Source organism: Kwoniella shivajii, chromosome 9 (assembly GCF_035658355.1).
Source record: "Kwoniella shivajii chromosome 9, complete sequence".
Classification (NCBI taxonomy): domain Eukaryota; kingdom Fungi; phylum Basidiomycota; class Tremellomycetes; order Tremellales; family Cryptococcaceae; genus Kwoniella; species Kwoniella shivajii.
The window spans coordinates 1,180,142-1,201,192 of NC_085916.1; the positions used below are offsets into that span (position 1 = coordinate 1,180,142).

The window sequence follows — 21,051 nt, forward strand, 5'->3', positions numbered from 1 at the left end:
AAAACATTGTAACAATCCCAATCCCACACTCTAAAACCCAAATTCAAAGTGCATATGAAATCATCACGTCTTAACGATACCGATATCTACCGGTCTTTCTTCTTTTCTTCCACTGGATCCACTTGATCAGTCCCGGATAAGGCTGGATCCAAATCAAGCGTGGGTGGCATGTTATCAGGTCTCGTTTGTACTTTTGTCAGTTCCAATACGAACCTGTTTTCCAGACACATTGAAAGTATCAGTTCAGTATCGTCTTAATTCGGCATCATTCCCCTTATGACACAGAGTTCAGGACAAGGCGAAAGCGAGTGGACAAGAGAAGAAGAAGATGAACATACCATATCATCGCACCCCACAATAATGCTGTTACGCCCAACAAAGCTAAGACATGTTTGTTCCACTGCGTCAAGACGGACAATCCGAAGAGGGTTAACAAGAGAAAGAAGAAAGACAGATTCATGGCTGGAGGTATTGGTATTAGCGTTTGAGGCGATGACGAGATGGAGGTTAAGATAGAACATACCCATGACTACGGCTGCATTGGCTCCTGGCTATCCTCCGAGTCGTCTCGTCAGTTCAGTATCGCGAATAATATATATAACGAAAATGACATACCTCAAATACAGATTTCACCAACATCCCAATGAAACCAGGTTGTTCGTTTTGAGGCAGAGGTACAGGTGATCCTTCACCTGACGATGAATCTGAATGATCCTTGGTTACCATTTTCGTCGTATGCAGTTTGACCTTGTTTGTTGTATCCATGTAGAAAGATGAATAGATACACTACACTTTGTTGATAAAATGTTGGAATCTCATCTTCAGTACTCGCATTCTTCGTCATCGTGTGGACAGTTGTGATGTGGAGGTTTTGAAAATGAGCCAATCAAGTCCACGTCATGCCGGGGTGAAGAGGAGAGACCGGTGATAAGCTTGATTCCGTCCTGGTTCAAAAAGGAAAGGTGGGATCGTCATGACTTTTTTTTTTGGATCTGAAGAAGTGTGTCCGTTCCGAATATCTTTGAAATTTCCGAGAGGGAAAAAGAAAGAAAAGTCAAAAGCAACAACGTCGACGTATCACAGACAATCTTTTGTATGCTCAGTGTTGAATAACAGGACCACCACCTACTACCTTTTCAGCTGTACGGCTCTTCTCCTTTGGTCATCTCTTGGCATTTCCCTCCCTCACCATGTTATCCCGCGGGACTCGAAACGCTGCTGCTCGAGCATCTCGATCCAACACACCTAAACCTCGATCACCGAGACCCCGATACTTGAATACCGCACCTATACTATCATCACCTTCGACAAGTAAGAAGAATCAGTCAACATGGGCAGCAGCGACGGAATCCGCTCATTCGGTATTAACACCTCCTTCGACCCCACTTGGATCTTCAGCTGCTAGTTCATTGGATGATCCATTATCAGCCATAAACGCTGAAATAGGTAATCTGAAATCTAGTCTGTTCAGAATGTTGGGATCATCAAATACCGCTCTTGATACAGTTGCCAAATACTATTTTCAAGCTGATGGTAAACATCTGAGACCTTTGTTGGTCTTGTTGATAAGTCAAGCTACGAATGGATTAGGTGGTAAAGGCTGGGAACAAGTTCAATTAGATTCACAGAACCATAACAAGAGTATGGATGATTCATTGACTTCTAAAGGTGGTGTTTTGAATGATTGGAATCCTGAAGTAAATGGTGAAGAATCAATCGGTGCACAAATATTCTCAAATCCTTTCATAATACCGAATGTCAGTTCTATTACTGGTTCTTCTTCGACTCAACAATCATCAATAAATCCACAATCACCATTACCATTACCGTTACCATCGATATCGCCTTCACCTTTTGATTCACTATTGACACAAGAGGGTGAACCAAGCATACTACCAACACAACGTAGATTAGCATCGATAACAGAGATGATTCACGTCGCATCATTATTACATGATGATGTGATAGATGCATCACCTTTAAGAAGAGGAGAACCTTCTGCGCCTTCAACATTCGGTAATAAATTATCTATACTTTCAGGTGATTTCTTATTGGGCAGAGCATCAGTCGCTCTAGCAAGATTGGGAAGTAGGGAAGTAGTAGAATTGTTAGCCACCGTCATAGCCAACTTAGTAGAAGGTGAAGTAATGCAATTGAAAGCCACTAGTGAACCGGAAAAAGAACCTACACCAAAAGGTTTCGAAGATTACATGAGGAAAACATATTTGAAAACAGCAAGTTTAATGGCAAAATCAGCAAGAGCAGCTGTCATCTTGGGTGGATGTGGGAATGAACAAGCAAACAAGTCTGGAATTCAAAGTGAAGGTGAATGGGTAAAAGATGTCGCTTATGGTTATGGTAGAAATTTGGGAATAGCGTTCCAGGTGAGTACCATCGTCGCTTGTGGAGTGGAGTCAAAACATTTCCTCCAAATACAAGAAGCTAATTTGACCAAAAAAAAAAAAATGATAAATATAGTTGATCGACGATGCGTTAGATTTCCTTCCACCAGATCCATCACTGGGTAAACCGTCCCTCGGAGCAGATTTACGATTAGGTTTAGCTACTGCTCCAGCATTATTCGCGTGGGAACAATATCCTGAGATGGGTCCATTGATACTAAGGAAGTTTGATCAACCTGGAGACGTCGAAATCGCGCGTGAAATAGTCGGTAGATCGAATGGATTGAAAAGGACAATCGAATTAGCGTCAACTTTTGCTGAATCCGCAAGAGAATTAATCGAATTATTACCTGAATCAAATGCCAGAAATGCTTTAGTCGGCTTAACTAAGAAAGTTGTCGAAAGAGTTAAATAGATAACACCAAATCACCACCTTGCAATCTGGATATATGGGCATGAAAAGTTAACGATTGACACGCAGGGAAAGAGAACAAGGATACTTAGTCATGGAATTCACAGTACTTTAAAGAGAACAAGAAAGAAGGGCAAGATGAAACTGTAAAGAAGGATTACAGCACGGTACATAATTTGAACAACTCAAATCGTCGGAAGGAAAAGAATCAACTTGATAGCATATAGAAGATAGAAGAAATACAATAGGAGGGGATTTGAAAAGGTTTCGGTTTCCTGATTGGATTCAGCTGACATTGTAAAATACAATATCTTATTGGCTACCGGTTTCTCTATTCTGCATACTTGGCATAGACTTGAAAGCATTTTAAAACTGGAACGAAAAAAACCCATGCATTGCACAGTACATATGTGAATGAAACATGTATAGATGACTTTATGATCATGAAAAAGCAAGATCGCATGTATATACGGGGAGACCCGCAATTTACTCTAAATACTCTTTCAAACTCCCAGTAACTTTTTCGATCCTGGCCAAAACAGCTCTCGCCGCGATTTCCACATCTTTACTTTCATCTTCTAGTAATTCTGCAAGGAATTCACTGACTGTTTCAGGAACGAATGAAACCATTTCATCGACTTGGTTTTCCCAAACATTATCTAATACTCTCAAGGCTGCTACTCTTGTCTTTGGATTATCCGATCTTGTTACGAGACAAATCGACGTATTCAATCTTCGTAAAACGTTTTCAGACGTCGTCGAACCTGCCATTGAACCTAAACAATTCGCTATCGCTTTTGAACTTGTATTTGATGTTGAGGAAGAGGCGAATAGAGGTATTTGAGAAATCAGATTGGGTAATAAAGTAAGGTATAAAGCATCTGTCCAATATGATCCTTCGTCGACTTCAAATGATTTACCTAAGACATCCAATAATAACGAATGAAGTGCTTCATCTTGGATTTCACCTTGGGCATACGCAGGTAGGAGTTCCTGAATATGTGGAAGGAGTGTAGCGATATAAGGCGAGAGGAGGTTCTAATTGTTTATGATATGTCAGCCGCCTTTATATACGCTATGGTCTTTCCGGACAACGTGGACTTACTTTGAATTTGACTAAAAGACCCATCATGACATGCAATAAAACGATCTTTCTTTCTACCAATCTACCATCATCGACAGCTGGCCCGAAAGACATCAGCTTCCATCACTGCGCAGATTCTGCAATGAGCCACAGCTTACCTTTGCCTTCAGCAAGATCGATGACTGCCCAATCGTATAATCTGATGAATAGAGGTTTAAAAGTAGCTTCATTCAACTTGGTCACTAATTCGAGGAAAGATCCAATTGCAGAGTCTTCGATATCATTGATTATCTAAATTGATCTTGTCAGTTCTTTGTACATATCCACCATGGACCGCCAACAACAATTCTGAGGGTATGAAATCACTCACAATTGTATCAACTTGTCTAAGTTGTAAACGATGTCTCAAGTCCAATATATCCAAAAAGAATGCGAACACACTCTTCATCATTCCGGGCAATTCATCTCTGGAAGCATTCTTCAGGGTTAAGCGCAATAAATCGAAGAAAGCTTTCATTGATTCTTCTTGTTCATCTTGAACAGTTTTCCAAAGATCCATGAGAACTGGGAAAAGCGTTTTAGTTCTCATTCTCTTCGATATGGTGTTTGACACAGACAAAGATAACGTGGGATCTTTTGGTCGATGATCAATTGTCGTTCGAAGTATCGTTGTTAATTGCTTGGGTGAGATAAACGTCGATACCACTTCTAACAAGGATGAAAGTACCGAGAAAGATGATTTGGTTACTGTTGAGATGGATTTAGGTGACATGATCAACGTGAGTGAAAGCGTAATGATCGATTGGACGTAAGGGATCATTCGAGAATTCAAGTGCCTGACCAACGACTGGACAAGTTCTAATCCGCCGATAGTGTTTGCTGTATCGCCCATTTTGCTGATGGCTCCTACGAGAGCCGGAACAATAGCTGCTAAAGCACTATCTTCAGCTGGTAAAGCAGAAGCAGCTACGGTCTTGATAGCCAAAAGGGAAGCTTTTGTGCTTGCCGTAGAATCTGCAAGCGTGGCCGCGGCTTTTTTGAGGATATCTGCGATGAATTTGGTGCATTTGCCTCGAACTTCAGATTTGATAAGTGACACTCTGTCGGAAAACGTGTCGAGAGCCATAATCATATCCTATTACGATCACAGGTAAGTCAGGATGTTCTACATTCAGCGCTGATTGATGGAAGAGAAGCTTACTTGGTTAGAACCATCCGTGACAAGCTGTAAGACGACGGCCAAGAAGTTCTCAGCTGACAACAATTGCATCGCTCCGGCCAAAGCAGATTGCACGTTTTGCGGGATTTCGGTAGACGCCATGATAGGTTGAATAGTCGCAGCGGCCATTTGAATGAGGTTTCGGACGACTGACTGGACAATTGGCTGATCGCATGATCTGCCTCGAAGCTGCTCCAAAAGTGCGAGGGTGAAAGTCAGTAGATGCACAATCTGCTTGAGGGGCCTGTCGGAGGCGTCGTTCTCGGATATACTATTGTCTCTGTCAGTTTCTGCGTACAATAGATAATGAGAGAAGATCAATGAAACAACACTCACGTTTGACTAAGGAAAGCTCCCTTCTCGGTTTTGCTCAGGTCTTGAACCAATCTAGAAAGCTCATTGACAGCCTCGGAAAGTACCTGGTGTCACAATTTAGTGTTTGGCCGTGCAATTTGTAAAATGACTTGTCACTCACTTCAATTCTCTCTGAAACATCAAATGCCCCCGCCAAACCAGCAGGAAGTTCCAAAACGACCGAGATGGGATTTCCTGATCTTCCAGCTTTGGTAGTAGCTCGATCGACGAGTAGCATACAGACAGGCGAGAGGAAGTCCGCTGGTCCCAAGGATTTGACGAGATGAACGAAGAATCTGAATTGCCGGTCAGCGTCTCCATTCGAGTACCTCAAAACAAGCCATAAACATACGGTAGCGTTCTGTGTTTGGGCAATCTTCCAGCCATGTCGGTGAAGATACTTAAGAACGTCAAAGACTCTGTAATCCCGACCATCAGCTCATTTCTATTCCATTGATAGCACTCGCAGACTTACCGTTATACAAATCAAGAGTACTCTCGGCCTTGTCTTTCAGTGATTTGGTCATGACAGGCACGATTCTCGATACGGTCTGGATTTTCACTTCAGCTTTTCGTTGATTATAGATGAAAAGAAACAGCCGGACTAAACTTACCTTCTCAACGACGCCGAAGCTGTAAGCATCATCTCTCTGGAAATCGCTTGCGCCCATGAAAGTGAAGATCGGCATGACATTGTGAAGGACGGCTTCTGGGATGAGTCGAGCAAGTTCAGCAGCGACTAATAACGCTCTTTGGGAAGTTCGGGGATTTGTTGAAGCTATTTCAAGTGGTTTCGTGAGCTGTGATTTTACGATCGACCACGGCTTGATAGAATTCGCTCACCTCTGATGACCTTGATCACTACTTCGATTCCAATGTTAGCTCTTCCGATCTCCTGAGGATCCTTGATCTTTTCTACTAGCGCAAGTATAGCAGCTAGAACCTCTTGTTCAAGATAATCAACACCTTGGTTGATAACTTGTCTTTTGGCAAGTAAAGATGATAAGATAGACATGAGTGATGCTACTAATGTAGCATCTCCAGGTAGGGAGTTCCAACGTCGAGATTCGATGAGAACGGTCAAATCGAGAACTGCAACGGTAGGCCTATCTTCCTCATTTTCATCGTGTTTCTGTTTCTTCCTATGCACGGTCGTTTCCAACGGCTCAGAAAGCTGTTCGATGATCTCTGCAATGCTAGAAGTATCAAGGTCGAATTGCTCCAAGATCTTGGTGGAGGTGAGTGCGTCCTCCGTTGCCAAATCATGTATGGATTCAATGAGTGCTAAGACGTACTCGACCTTCTGGTTCGAAGCGAGAGATCTGTATAGACCGTCGATCATGCGTTGTAAAGAAATATCGCGCAATTGTTTTCGCAAATCTACCACAATGATCAGCGCTTCTTCAGTATAGGATGTAGAATACTCACGAGAAGCTTGTCGGCCTTTAATAACCGACAGCATAAACTCCCAAGCGCCAGCCTGTTGATCGGCGAGCACAGAAATCATCTCCTTTCTGAAGGCGGAGAACAATAGATCCAGATACTCTTCTCTTTCATTATTGGTCAAGGAGCTTAGCCACGTTGCCTCTTCGGTTCTGTCATCCTCCAATGCAGAGAGAAGAGGCAACACGTTTCGAAGAACTGAGATATCGTCAACGTTTTGAAGGAGTTTCAGGAGGATGATCCTCTCGCGGATTGAGCGGTAAGATTCTATATGGGAGATCAGACAACCAATGACGGCTCGACGATGACTGCATGAAAGGTCAGCCGTAGTCTCAAATATGACATAGGACAGGAAACATACGCAGAATCCTTCCTATGTTTTCCATGCTGATGGCCCAAAGCGGAAGTGTGAATGGTATGCAGTCGATTTCGATCGATAACAACATCATCTTCAGATTCTAATAACACTTCGAGATACTTCGTTCGATCAGAAGATTTGAGCAATTGTACTGTGTCTACATTGTCTGAATCAATACCGTGTTGTAATCGTAAATAGTGTTGAGTACTTACCTGATTTGTCCCCATATACTGTGTCTAAAGCATAGACATTTTCACTTGATTGTGCGTTACTAGCCATAGCTCGCAGTACCGCCATAGCAGCTGATCGGACAGCCTTTGCTTCATCTTGCAAAGCGATCAGGACAGAAGGTATCATGATCTGAAAATCGATTCCTTGCTGAATCTTGATACCCGAATACGCAGAAACGAAAGCCAGTGCATGTCTGAGCGAAGCTGTTCGAAGGGCAACTGACGTTCGACTGGTCCAAATTGAAGCAAAGAAGAGCAAAGCATCTTCTCCAAGTTGAGCGAGCAATGATCGCAAGAGATTTTGTGCTAGAGAGTTAGGGAGCAAACCGGTATTGGACCAATGATAGATTTCTTTGGCTAGTGCTTTATAGACCGATGCGGTCCCAATGTGGGCAGAATCGCCAGAAAGCCATGTTACTTTTGTCGAAGGTCGAATAACTTTAGTCGTTGCAGCTAATAGAGAGAGAGTGGCTCGCTCGGCCGTGCGTGACTCGTTGGTTTTTCGGTAGACTGCATCGACATAAATTGAAGAGAACAATTCTTCAGCATTGTCGATCTCCCTGAGGGATACATCACGTTTGGACTGAATATGATGGAGTACTCGAACAGCAACCGATATTTGCTTTTCGCCTTTGAGAGTGGTAATAAGTTGGGCTAGCGTCAGATGAGCAAGAAGTCGAGAAGAGGCGTGTGTCGAATCAAGCTGTGTGAGAAGATATGTGACGTCTTCATCGAAATGGGAGGATGATATGGTAGCCTCTGAAATGGTGTCAGCGTCACTGCATATTTACTGGGGCTCTGGAAGAGAAAAGGAAAAGCGCATCAGAGGATGGTGCATGAAGTATGTAGCACATATCTCGGCGCGATATTCAACTTTCGTGAGAACAGGATGTTGCCGATCGGTCGCGACTTCTGGTTCTAATGGTTTGCGCTTCGCGTCATAGAAAAAGGTTGATGAGACTCACCAGATAATGCAGACGCAATGAGCAAGTTGGATCTTGCAGAACTACCTTGCTCATTCTCTCCACGAGCTTTAGCTATCTCTGGAACGATCTTGCTAAGCATTGGAACGCTCTTGAAACCTCCGCCAAGAAGCAATAAGGCTTCGGTCTTTGCGATTGGCTGTCTTTTCTGTGTCGAAAGAAGACAGGGGAAGACCAATTCCTGGAAAACCTGTCTACCCGTATTAGGATACTTGCTTAACACCTTTTCCGTAAGTAGAGTACTGGAGATGTATCTAAGATGGTGGCCGATGATAGTGGGTTTAGGAGATGTGCTCCAGAAAGTAGGTTTTACACCAGCAATATATTTGTCCACAAAAGTGATTTCCAAAAGTTGTTCTGGATCCTGGTAGATGGCTTGAATAACAAGTTCATCTAGGTCACCTAACCTTGCTACCAAAGCGGAAACCGCAGAGTCGTTGTCGATACCAGATTGATACAATTCCATTACTTCTTTTACACCCTGGACTCTACTAGAAACATCCGCAGAGTAAATGTTGAGGAAAGCAGATTCATCTGCAGGCTTTTGTACCAATTGATGGTCGATTTGAGCAGTAGCTGAGGCTTCCACATAGACTGAGTCAACGATGGAGGGATGTCGCTCTCGCAGATTGGCAAGAAGCGACTTGCAAACATCTTTTGCATCTTCTGAAGATGCGCCAGACGATCCGAGGCGAAGGAGGATGGAAGCGGCAAGCCCGGCAAGAGATTTAGGTAAATCTCGGTATTCGATTATAGTACGAATGTTTTTGACGTGTAATTCGGGGTCTTCAAGCATTGTACCGAATACAACTTTCAATGATGCTTCGAAGCCATATTTTTCCATTGCGGCTATTAAGATGTGATCCAACTGCTTTACCTTTGATAGGTGCTCGGCGGCGTTTTCACCCAATCCTCCATTGTAACCAGGTCTATCGTTGAGGGTGACGAGCAGCGTCAACATTCGTTGAGAAGGGTTGGCACCGCTGGATGGTGTAAGAAGAGCGTATAAGATAGCTTGGAAGGCTTCCTCTGCGAGAGTAACAGATCGAGTAAGAAGTACAAGTGGGGGGTATACAGCGGCACTGACATCTTCTCCACCTTGAGGGGTAGACAGGATGATAACAAAAGCTTCCACCATGACCTTCACAAGTCCTTCATGTACACCTTTCCCTGCATTTCCCCCCTCGAGAAGATCGACCATAGTAGCTGTCCAGAAAGTTAACAGGGCTCTGTATACCACTTTCTCCTTGATGGCTTGTTCTACCATTCCAGCCACGTCTGTGAGAAGATGAAGAGATTTATCTCGTGCTGGTGAGATGACTGTGGTGATGTATGAGCGAGGTATGGGTTGAGCGTTTTTGATGAGTGGAAAGAAAGGGGCATAGTATGGTGAATTTTGAGGGATGGTAAGAATGGCTAGTATACGAGGGAAATTAGGGGACTCGTGATATGGCAAGAATACTTGAAGAAGGATTTCAGCGTTCATTTCATGAACTCTGCAATTATCGATTTAGTCAGCTTATGCATCTCAATGCGGTCATATAGGAGACTCACCTGAATCTTCTTACAAGCCATTCGATGCATTTGCCTCCAGCTAGTATTCCGATCCATTTTCCTAATCGACGTAAACACCTTCCTAGAACAAGATCAAGTTCCTCATTCTCTTCTTTACTTAGCATCATTCTATCTGTTCTCTTTGCCTTTTCGGAGAACAGATCATCTTCAAATTCTGACATGTAGGGATCAAGGGATAAGAGCTCTTCGAACCCTGATTGAGCGAGTGCGAATATCGAATCGAGATCATGGGTTGAGGCTACTTTTGGAGGGAAGAGGTAGGATTTCGAGGTTGGTGAACCATATTTTGATGTGAGACGTTCTGCATCCAGAGACGCGATGTTTTGAAGTTGAGCGGCAAGGGATGACATGTTGCTGTTATCTATGTCCTGGGTATATATATGCCTGCTCTAGTTATACAATGTAATAATGAGAGATGAAGTAGGAAAACGTCAAAGTTCATCAATGATTTTACATCTGGACATGCAAACTTCCCAACTTTTTCACGTGCGAAACCGGAGATCACACTACATCTCCGTCTTCACCGTACCTGAACAACCAAAAAAGTTGAAAAGGTTTGATTTGTTTTCGCCGTTAGTGACGGTAAAAGAGAGAACTTGGGTCGACTTCTATCAGCAATCTATACATAACTTTCAGCAGGATACACGATGCAGGGTAAGTCTCGCCCCATTCTGAAAGCCTCTGCAGCTACTGATGACGATCTTTAGCATCAATCTCGAGAATTAAACCTATACGAGAGGCTCTCTCCGGCTCAGAGTCTGGATCTGAATCAGACTATTCATCATCTGATGTGACAGAAGATGAAGATGGAGCTGAGCTGACTCCGGCCTTGGACGCTGCCATTCTGAGAACACTCAGTAAAATAAAAAAGAAGGAAGGAGTCTACGGAACGGAAAATGTATTGCAAGAGGAACTGCAAAGAGCTCAAGCAAGAGCCGAGGCAAAAGGGATCAAAACGGGGGTAACGAGAAAAGCTGAAAAGGTGAGTTGTGATATGGAGAACAAGGGTATACTTGACTTCTTCTTCGGTTGCGTTTCTGGAAATGCACAACTGACAACTTGCCTTGCTAGCCTTTTCTGCTGCAAGACTATCACCGAGCTAAGCTTCTCTCAGGTGATAATAACGATGAAGATACCGAAGCATCTACCGAGCCTCTAACCTACGTTCAATCAAGGAGACTTATGCAGGAAGAAGCAATATCAGCTTTCCAATCTCTAGCAGACGGAGAGTCTGATGAAGAAGGTGACTTCATCAAGAAGAGAGACAAGAATGAAGGAGAAGAGGAGCAAGATGATGATGAATATCGCCAGTTCTTGTTGGAAATGGGTGGAGGTGAAGATGAAGTGAGGAAAATCTTGGGAATGGGTGATCAACCCATTTCTGGTGTCTTCGAAGCTAGCGATATCGAAGATGGTAAGGATCAAGTCGCTTCAGTGTCGAAAGTCGAAAAGAAAGAGATTGTAGCCAAGAAGAAAGCTACAAAGGAAAAGAAGGCAAAAAAGGATGATGAGTTTTTGATGAAGTGAGTGCCACCCCCTTCAACGGTTCGCACAGCTGCATTGCACTGACATTATCCTCTAGCTATATCTTGAACCGAGGTTGGATCGATCGATCAGATGATCATGTTCCGACCTACAAAGAAGTCGTTGGAAACGATGTTGAGTCAGAGGTGGAGGTGGATATAATGGAAAAGAGCAAAGCTGGACCATCGAGTCACCCGTGGGGAGAGCTTGACGAGGAAGATGAGTTTGACGATAAAGCCGACGCTTTTGAGGCTGAATATAACTTCAGATTTGAAGAGCCGTGAGTCCTTCATAATGATCAAGTCATACAGCGCAATTGACCCATATTTTGACGTAGTGGATCATCAAATATTCTTTCACATCCTCGACAAATCGACTCCCTCGTACGTCGACCTGATGATGCTCGAAAATCAAAGAGAGCGAGAAAAGCAGAACGAAAAGCTGCGGAACGAGCTGCTCAAGAGGAAAATAAACGTTCCAAGAAGGGATCCAAGCGAAGAGAAATGGAGAAGAGAATGGCTTCTTTAAAAGCTGATTTAGCAGCTGAGGGAGTCGAAGGAGAAGTCAATTGGGATAGTCTGGAGAAAGTGCTGGATGGGGAATGGAATGAAGGTGAATGGGAAAAAGTGGTAGGAGGTATGCTCAGTAGGGCTGGTGAGAAAGAGGACGAAGATGGTAAACCCACTTGGGATGATGATCTCGGAGATGCAGAATACGATGAGATAGATGGACAAGGAGAAGGCTATGCGGACGAAGGCATGGATGTGGATATTCAATACGATCAGGATGAGGATGATGGACCGATTAATATGGTAGGTTGTCCGTTCTCGTCTCACCCTGTAAGTCCGGGCTAACTCCAAGATGCCTGATCAGGATGCCGACTTTGTCGAAGAAGAACCTACCAAAAAGAAACGAAAGAAGGATAAGAAGAAGAAAAACAGAGCAGTTTCGCCCGAAATCGCCACTCCCGATGATTCCAACCTCACTGTCGCAGACAAAGCTAAAGCGGTCAAGGAAGCTATGGAAGAATATCGAGCTTTGGATCACGAAGATATAATCGGTGATCTACCCACCAAATTCAAATATACTCAAGCTGCTCCTACATCATTTGGTCTTACTCCAGTCGAGATCCTCTTAGCTACCGATGAAGAACTGAACAAGGTTCTAAGTGTGAAGAGTATCGCACCATACAAGAAAGGTGGAATTGGTATGCAAGGTAGAGGTCTCGGTGCAAGAGTGCGGGAACTGAAAGATGAAGTCAGGAAGAGAAGGTGGGGTCAAGAAGTCAAACCTTGGAAGGAGAATGCTCCGGAACATGCTGCTAGAAGGGATGGAGGGGGTGACGGAGGAGGAGAGGACGGGGAGCGGAAGAGAAGTGGTAAGAGGAAGGGTAAGAAGGAGAGACAGAAGGCGGTGAAGTCAGATTAACCTCAGGCCATTGTCCTGGACCAGTAGAGGCGGTAGATTATGCTGTCTTTGGTGCTATTCTGTACAGATCAAGCATGACACTGTATATGTACACTTTGCAATCAAGAACATCCTAGGTGGACGTTCTACCCATACATCGACCGCCATCTGAAACAGCACTTCGTCCATTGAGATGATAGAACCTCCCTCTAATCATATGCAAAGGGATGAGTCGCTTCATGACTTGAAATCCAATCATGAATTTGGCGAAGTAATGCCATCATTATGCTTCATGGTTTATGCTTCAAGACATACATGATACATTCATTTCATTCCTATCGAATACTGCGTATCGTGTATCGTATACCAAGTTCGTGATATGCACAACAAGCTGATAGTATCTAAAGTGTCACACAAGAAACTATTACCATAAGATATGCTGTATGTACTTCAACGCGCAATACAACACAAGCCTCTTTTCGTGACTACGTTCAGGAATTCATTACATACATTGCAGTACCTATGTGGTCACCAATGTGATTATATCATCTTCGTCGCATTGGTTCGTGCTGATTGATAACAGGTCCCGTTTGTCGTGTATCCTCAAGTATATCGCGCTCAACCGTGATGCTGCTTAGCTTGATGTCTTTTAAGTGCGTCCATCCTATAAGGATCGATGTGTCAGCGTTATTTCCGCGTTTCGCTGAACCAAAGCAGGAGGAAAGACCGGAATCGAACTGAGCAGATACAGAACACCTTAGAAGTAGAAACGATTGACTAACCGAGTAAAGTTTTCACCACAATCATTACAAGTCACTTTTGGCTTATCCTTGATCGTTCTCCATAGGACAGCTTTTTCTTCTGATAATTTACCATCTATGACTAGTTCACCTTCTCGTCGAGCATGTCTTGCCATGTGTCTTGGTAAATCATATTTCCTAGTGAATACATCTGTACATCGGTTGTATGGCTAATTTGGTAAAAAGGTCAATATCATATTTCGCGTATAAGCTGAAAAAGCTTTCGTTACTCACAGGTAATGGATTGACGTAATCACATTGAACACCGCCAGCAAATGCAGCTGCTCCAGCACTTGACCGTCTACCACCTCTATTGCCACCGGGAGGAGAATCGCCAACCTTTCTGACTTTCTTGATTGTTCCACCTTTCGTCACTCCACCCGGTGCGTTTGCCGGGTTTATATTCGAACCTGGCTTGCCCCCTCTTATAGCATTAGGAGCATTTGATGCCCTTTTGTTCGTCGCTATTGCTCTATTACCTCTATTCGATGGTCTGCCTCTCTTTGTAGTAGAATTGTTGTAACCATTACCATATTCTGATTGGTCATCTTCCGTTATAGGTTCAGAAGATAATGATGGACTTCGATATTCACTTTGTTCTTCTTCAACCGCTTCTTCCGATATTTCCCTTTTCATCGAACCATCTCTTTCTCCTGACGCGTCAATGGGTTCCAGAGCTAATTCACTCCTTCTTCTCTTCCTGGCCGGTCCATCACTCTCAGATTTGACTTTGGATTCGCCATTCTTGTCAATCGTGATTGGAACAGCAGATACACCTGTTGGAATACCACTTGATCTCCATTTGTCCACTGCTTCAGCCCCTGCTTTTCTTTTGCCTTTGTGTTCGAATGCTGGATCATACACGTTCACATGTGGTTTCGGTATGCCTTGAGCTGCACGCCATAATAGATCTAAACCACTTTGAGCAGATTGTGATGAAGTTGAAGGTGATCTTTCTCTATTATGGCCAACAGTCGCTTCATCATCATCATCTTCTGCAGCCACATCAGGTGGAACACCTATAGGAAGAGCCGAAGATTGACGTAGTCCAGATGGCGTTGCCGCTGATGCACCAACAGGTAAACTTTGTTGATGATGCAATGGTGGAGGATGTTGTGGCGTTGAATCTGTTGTACGAGGTGATGTGGGTCTGTTCGTTGTGGAGGGAGGAGGCATTCTAGAGCTAGCTCTGTCTCTTTCTCTCTGAGCGAAAGTTCCACCAGGTGAATTCAAATGACCTGGAGGATTCGTATGTACCCATTCTATAGTAGGTATGCACCAATCACTTTCCTCAGAAGACGTTGAAGCTGCATCTGTTGTCGAGCTACTTGTTGAACTTTGTCTAACGACATTGGGCTGTTGAGGAGTGACGAAGTTGGCGTAATTTCTAGATTGTAATGTATAAGGTTCGAAAGTGGGTACAGCGGAATTGTTGAAATTACCTTGATACAATTGTGCTGTACCATTCAAAGCTCTTACCGCATCGTCAGCTTTGGCCAATATCTCAGCTTGTTGCGCGGCAAGAACTGGATCTATACCTGTACCATTTGCATTGGCACCACCGAATCCGGCATTGTAGGTTGAATGGTATCCATTTCCGTTACTTTGTTGCGATCCAAACAGATTTGGACTACTTTCTGGTGATTTTGAATATACAGGAAATCCTTCGGGACCATAACTCGATCCAAGATGTGAAGGTATCAGATGTATGGAAGAGGTGGAACCTTCTGTCGAAGTGGAATACGATCTATCATGTGTCGTACCGTTTCCGACACCATTTGATGAGTTGCGATTTGGATTGGAAGAAGGATTATGTATTTGTTGTGGTTGCGGTTGTGGATGGGGTGGAGGTGGGAGGTTCTGTGCATTTAACTGTGACGGGTTACCTTGTAGTTGGGTGATACCTAAGGCTGACTGGGGTAGACCACTTGAATTGCCATTGATGGGTGAATTGACTTGTAATCCGTCTAAATGAGTAGCTAATTGATGACCTTCTCTACCGACTCCATTTCTAGAATGATTTCCATGCCCCAATGCATTTTCTGAAGTATCAATATCCATTCCTGTTCCGACTCCAGCTCCAGCTCCCACTCCGATGCGTGTTGCTTCTACATCATGTGACAAGGATTCTTTCCTTGCTTTGGGAGTCCTCATACCGCCTGAACTGGGTGAAAGAGGTATTGAGATAGTTCCATTTTTAGGTGTATTTATAGTACTCGTTGTTGATCCACCTGATAAAACTCTTCTCAAAGCTAATGCTTTAGGTGGTGAGCGTGGTGAAGGCGGTGACTTATCATGATGATCTGGGGATTTGGCATCGATCGATATTGGTTCTTGGGTCAATATTGATGATAAAGGTGTGAATGACTCATTGATTAAAACGCCGGAACGTGGTGATCGAGGTGATTTGGGTGATCTCATCTTATTTGATATTGGGGATTTTGTCGGCGGGGATTTGGTAGCGACCATTGTTGATGAAGAGAAGGATAAAAGGCTGTGCGGTGAGGAAAGAATGGGAATGATGGGTGGGTTTCGTAGGAGTGTGTGGGCGTGAAAGTGGACGTAGACTATGTCGTGGACTATGTTGAATTGATGCCTATGGAGTAAGGCTGTATCAGCTTCGTTTACTTCCAAGTGTCAATGCTACAGCTGCAATCCTTGGTTACTCACCTTCAACTGACCCACTGCGTTGATGCTTGATAATGATCGATATTCAATTCGATCGTTTGCCAAGCTTTCCCCGTCTGATTCTTCCTTATAACGTCTTAAGAAAGGTGGAGGGGAAGTAACCTTTGAAAGGATATTTATGTATTATTTTTAGTTTTCGACGTTTCCGTCTGCAAAGACTTGTTAGCTTTTCTTTCGTTGACTCTTTCTTCTTCAGCGTAATATCGTCTATATGTCAGATGAATGATATGGATGGATGGTTGATGCTGATTTATGTATATGAATGATCAAGAAACGACAAGAGTTCAATTTATGATTTATGAGGATGTATACATACTGATATGAGAACACTCGTCACACTTTCTGTAAATTACGTTTTGTATTTGGTATGTTGGGGGATCAAGTTGGGTGGCAATTATTCTCATTTCGGGGTCTTTTGGGTGGCAAAATTCACACCTCGTGGCGGGTGGCGAATCATGCATTACTCTCTGTTTACAGTGTACTACGAATACATGATAAATCACTTCATCTCATTCGTTCATATATTCGTTGGGTCGTTGATCTATACACAAAGCTCTTACAATCTGTTCACAAGAACGGCCGTGTTATGTGAGGCATGCTACAAATTTCACCTGTTTAAACCAAATGCTTTTCCAAGTCTTCCTCCTTTTTTCATTAACTTGTCCTTGTCTTTTTTCATTTCTTCTTCGTTCAAGGGATTTGTACCGTTATCTCCGCATTCAAGCTCCTCCAATAGCTTCACAAGACGTCCTGCAGCAGAATCAAAAGTGTCTTTACCTTTGTCGTTCGTTTTATCACCATGCTCGAAACTATCTCCTATAGTAGATTTGGCGTCGTCCAATTTCTTCCATCTAGAAAAGTACGATGTCAGCTGTACACCATGCAATAGCCACCGATTGCAGGTAGGCGTTAGAAATCAGTCTGATAAAGCCAGTCATACTTTTCAATCTGCTGCTTGATGGATCGGACTTTCAACCGGAAATGTGTTTTGATCTCATTTTCAACTGGTAATTCTGGCGTCAGCCATTTCCACTTCGCTGGTGGGGGTTTACGATTACTAGTCACTAACATGGAAAAGGTGGATTCCTTATGTTATTGGCCATGGCATCAATCAACACCATCCTCCTGACATTAGCAGAGTAGGCTTTACTAGCTGCCGACTATTATCTCCAACGTCAGCTAAGGATTCTCCCAAGATCACAGAGGGAATCTAAGCCTACCCCAGCGTCATTCGCCCATCCTATAAACTCAGAATTAGCTCTTGCCTTCACCTACAAGATTGACGACTCAGTCATCGTCAAGCTCACCAGGCTCGTTTACATATGGTTCTTCACAGAGGATCAGGCTTTGTATAGATATTAGCACTTGAAGTAAAGTAGATTGACCCGCTATCCATCCTGGACCTGACCAAGTGCCTAGCAGACTTAGGCATACTTTCTACACAGCGATTAATTCGTACGATCAGCCGAGGCATGTTCAATGTTTGTTTATCCAGACGAACTCACGCCATCGGCATACAAATTGGGATTCAATCTATACAATCCACCATTGGTAGTCATAGATTTGACGCTCGGACATCTTTGATTATAGTCCAGCGGTAGAAATATATCGAAAATAAAACAACCATTTTCGTAAGGGGTACCTTCAGGTCCAATGATCATTGCCTTCAGTATATCCACTCGGGTCTCGTCCACTCGTAAGAAGATCGTCGAATGCCATGCTACGGGAAGTGAAGTGGTGAGAATAGCTAATTCTTTAGCTATTGCCAATGAACGCTTGGGCATATTCTGATGACAAGTGCACCTCCCAGTGAGCTATGGTACGGGGAATCTTGATAGCATAGTCAGCTTACCATTCCTTCTAGAGACTGAATTGACCCATTGAAAGCATGCTTGTACACTTGTTTTCCACTTGATGAAGACGTTGAATCAGTGAGATCACAATACTGGAATCTTGCTTGCCCTGCCCATTCCTCATCTGAGATATCGCACGTCAGGTCAATATTGAACAACATACACAGAGACCGCTTACAAATTTTGATAGTGCCTTCATCCGTTGATCCTTCTACTAGATGCTCTCCTACTTTGTCACCCATTCCAAGTAATCTCGGTAATGATTCTCTCATACGATCCACAAATGGTCTACCTTTACTTTCGATTAGTGATCTATCGATGATCTGCGCGGAAGTAACAATCCGTTCACTGCGTAATCTAAAATAAGCCCGGATAATGAAGTACGTCAGTGATGAAAGTGCTCACCAAAAAATGCTCAGTTGATGATTGGCGTCTTTATTCCATTTTTCATGTTTTTCTCTGGCTCTTCTTGCTAGCTCGGCAGTGCTCATTCTCAAATCTTCCTCCGTCAAGACTTCTTGATCTTTGACTTTCGAGAGTTCTTCTGAAGCTTGAAGCCCCTTCAAGGCAGCTTGAGCTTGTATAACACAATTTTCCAATAACTCTCGAGGGGAAGGCGACCCTTCGTAAGTGGTTAAGACTGATTCCGGGTCGTCTGTCATGGGAATACTTGAAATGGATCGCATCTGAGGCATAGCCAACATACTTGCCAAAGCTTCATGATTCGACACAATCTAATATCACGAAGTTCAGTGTCAGACTCGTTTTTGAAGTTTGCGGTGAGCTTACCTCCATCCAATCGAAGAGAGAAATATATAAGTCCCCTCTTTTGGACATATCCAGCAATGAGTCATTCCTCAATAGATCGTTGACAAAAGCACTTCTTCTCCTAAGATGGGCTAATGCGGTGGGATGGACAAGATGATCAGAAGTTCGAGGTCCACCTGGTCTGTTCAGATCAGGTAGAAATACTCGTACTTGAGAAAGAAGGAGAGTCATTTTGGCATCGGCGGCTACCTGGGTTTCTTCCGCTCTTATCTGGCCACTCCTCTAAGATTTCAGAGCATGATCAGAGTTCAATCGAACCGGGAAGTTGAGGCACTCACATCTTCATTCCCCATGCCACCATATCCAGTCCCTTTTAAAGCACCTTTTCCTCTACTCGACACTCCCAGACTATATGTGTAATCGGCCAGATCAGAATCCACGTCTTCACTATCGTCATTTTCGTCTTCATTATCATTCGCTGTTGCAACAAGTTTATTTTTGATACTTGACAGTATACCCGTTTTCTGCTTTTTCGTAGGTGGCGATTTGCCACTTGGAGAATTAGAGGTACTATGGGAAGCAGTAGAATTGCTGTTACCCAGTGAGAACGCCTGTTCAATTATATTTAATCCGACTCCAAGAAGAACGCCCTATTCAACATCAGCTTAGTCAATTCGCCGAGGTGTGGCCAGCCTGATTCACCTGCAGATTAGGACAATGGAGCAATGCTTCATCGGTTGATGCTTCTGCCTGCTTTCCCTTCTTATTGATATAGGCAAGAGTGTCTCGTCCATTGGGTGTACTATGTTGATCAACCTTCTCTCCACACGCAAGACATGTGACATATTGGCATTTAGGACATAGTAATTGCACTTTGTTACGCAGGTAGGCGGTATATTGGGAGAACTCAGGCTAGATACACATACATTTAGTCGCGACATGGAGCATAGTGAAAGCGCAGCAGGACTTACGAATTGCAGGAAGAAATCCCCTTGCTTTCTTTCGTATGTATGTCCACATCCTCCAGAACAAAGCAGACTTCCTTCGGACAACATAGAATAAAGCTGGAAAAGGAAGCTTTGCTCGTCTGCGGTCATACTGATCAGCTGATATCTGTGATCAGGCGTGAATCCGTACGAATTAGCGGGTAGCTTACTTCCTTCTGGACAGCCAGACATCCATTGCCCTCTACCCAGTATCTTCACTTTTATCTGATCACCGTCTTCTGATATCAACCGATGGGATTCCTCCCTTCCCACAGGCTCAACAACCTTCTCTACTCTGTCTTTAGAGAAGAATATTCCTGCATATGGGTCAGAGAGGAGCTTATCTTCCGGTATCTCCCCTTTGATATAACGAGCTCAGCTGAAGTAAACTCATCGAATCTAATTTCAGGTTCTGGCGAAAAACTCACCGTCATCTTCAAATCCACCAGCAAACCCATCTTCTCCATCACTCTCACTTTCTTCATTTCGTCCCTGACCATCAACATCCATACCGTCATCACTTTGCTCAACAACAGTAACCTCTTTCCCTTTACCAAAATCGTTTTGTTTCGCTTCAGCTCCTTTGGGTGTCTGTGAATAGGACATGAGCGTGATTTTATGTCTTTCCGAGATTCATCGCTCACCTGTATCTCTATACTCATAGAGATGTCGTCTTCGCATTCGTCGTCAGAAGGTATGTCATCAAATTCTCCAGCGAAAACTCGTTCCTGGCGAGACAAGTCAATAGCTAATCGCTTCAAGGGGATTATCATGATAGCTGACTTACTGCAGCAGACATCACATCCCCTTTGGTCCTTTTCAGGGCTGCTTTTGCTCTACCTCCTGGTACACCCATGTCCACCAATTGGACAAAAGCAGGGTTAGAGGCCATGCTGAACGGAGTCTTTTTCGTACAATAGCCGCGGTCAAGAGTCTATCTCAGCCCTCGACTGGGTAGAGAGCTG

General features: G+C 43.6%; 6 protein-coding genes across 6 annotated transcripts; 2 read left to right on the forward strand and 4 right to left on the reverse strand.

The window, feature by feature from the left end:
• Nucleotides 1-86: 86 nt before the first annotated feature.
• IL334_006772 (uncharacterized protein) lies at nucleotides 87-726 on the reverse strand (the record flags this gene model as incomplete). The annotated part of the gene is made up of 4 exons (XM_062938469.1): nucleotides 87-213; nucleotides 339-462; nucleotides 524-551; nucleotides 616-726. The coding sequence occupies 4 exons, from the start codon at nucleotides 724-726 to the stop codon at nucleotides 87-89; spliced, it is 390 nt and encodes a 129-aa protein (XP_062794520.1).
• Nucleotides 727-1,190: 464 nt separating this feature from the next.
• On the forward strand, nucleotides 1,191-2,817 carry IL334_006773 (uncharacterized protein; the record flags this gene model as incomplete). The annotated part of the gene is made up of 2 exons (XM_062938470.1): nucleotides 1,191-2,384; nucleotides 2,479-2,817. The coding sequence occupies 2 exons, from the start codon at nucleotides 1,191-1,193 to the stop codon at nucleotides 2,815-2,817; spliced, it is 1,533 nt and encodes a 510-aa protein (XP_062794521.1).
• A 483-nt stretch (nucleotides 2,818-3,300) lies between these two features.
• IL334_006774 (uncharacterized protein) lies at nucleotides 3,301-10,410 on the reverse strand (the record flags this gene model as incomplete). The annotated part of the gene is made up of 16 exons (XM_062938471.1): nucleotides 3,301-3,852; nucleotides 3,920-3,996; nucleotides 4,057-4,189; nucleotides 4,269-5,033; nucleotides 5,100-5,388; nucleotides 5,454-5,536; nucleotides 5,593-5,767; nucleotides 5,824-5,890; nucleotides 5,947-6,022; nucleotides 6,086-6,249; nucleotides 6,315-6,851; nucleotides 6,900-7,222; nucleotides 7,276-7,429; nucleotides 7,485-8,261; nucleotides 8,468-9,981; nucleotides 10,040-10,410. 16 exons carry the CDS (start codon nucleotides 10,408-10,410, stop codon nucleotides 3,301-3,303), a joined length of 6,057 nt encoding a protein of 2,018 aa, XP_062794522.1.
• Nucleotides 10,411-10,707: 297 nt separating this feature from the next.
• On the forward strand, nucleotides 10,708-13,012 carry IL334_006775 (uncharacterized protein; the record flags this gene model as incomplete). The annotated part of the gene is made up of 6 exons (XM_062938472.1): nucleotides 10,708-10,714; nucleotides 10,768-11,042; nucleotides 11,132-11,583; nucleotides 11,643-11,864; nucleotides 11,922-12,396; nucleotides 12,458-13,012. 6 exons carry the CDS (start codon nucleotides 10,708-10,710, stop codon nucleotides 13,010-13,012), a joined length of 1,986 nt encoding a protein of 661 aa, XP_062794523.1.
• A 597-nt stretch (nucleotides 13,013-13,609) lies between these two features.
• On the reverse strand, nucleotides 13,610-16,260 carry IL334_006776 (uncharacterized protein; the record flags this gene model as incomplete). The annotated part of the gene is made up of 3 exons (XM_062938473.1): nucleotides 13,610-13,655; nucleotides 13,774-13,961; nucleotides 14,026-16,260. The coding sequence occupies 3 exons, from the start codon at nucleotides 16,258-16,260 to the stop codon at nucleotides 13,610-13,612; spliced, it is 2,469 nt and encodes an 822-aa protein (XP_062794524.1).
• An 826-nt stretch (nucleotides 16,261-17,086) lies between these two features.
• IL334_006777 (uncharacterized protein) lies at nucleotides 17,087-20,978 on the reverse strand (the record flags this gene model as incomplete). Its single annotated transcript, XM_062938474.1, has 17 exons — nucleotides 17,087-17,330; nucleotides 17,420-17,483; nucleotides 17,549-17,639; nucleotides 17,700-17,719; nucleotides 17,787-17,916; nucleotides 17,985-18,266; nucleotides 18,332-18,456; nucleotides 18,511-18,680; nucleotides 18,738-19,066; nucleotides 19,122-19,382; nucleotides 19,439-19,750; nucleotides 19,803-20,012; nucleotides 20,072-20,187; nucleotides 20,257-20,445; nucleotides 20,515-20,677; nucleotides 20,731-20,814; nucleotides 20,874-20,978. The coding sequence occupies 17 exons, from the start codon at nucleotides 20,976-20,978 to the stop codon at nucleotides 17,087-17,089; spliced, it is 2,895 nt and encodes a 964-aa protein (XP_062794525.1).
• Nucleotides 20,979-21,051: the final 73 nt, after the last annotated feature.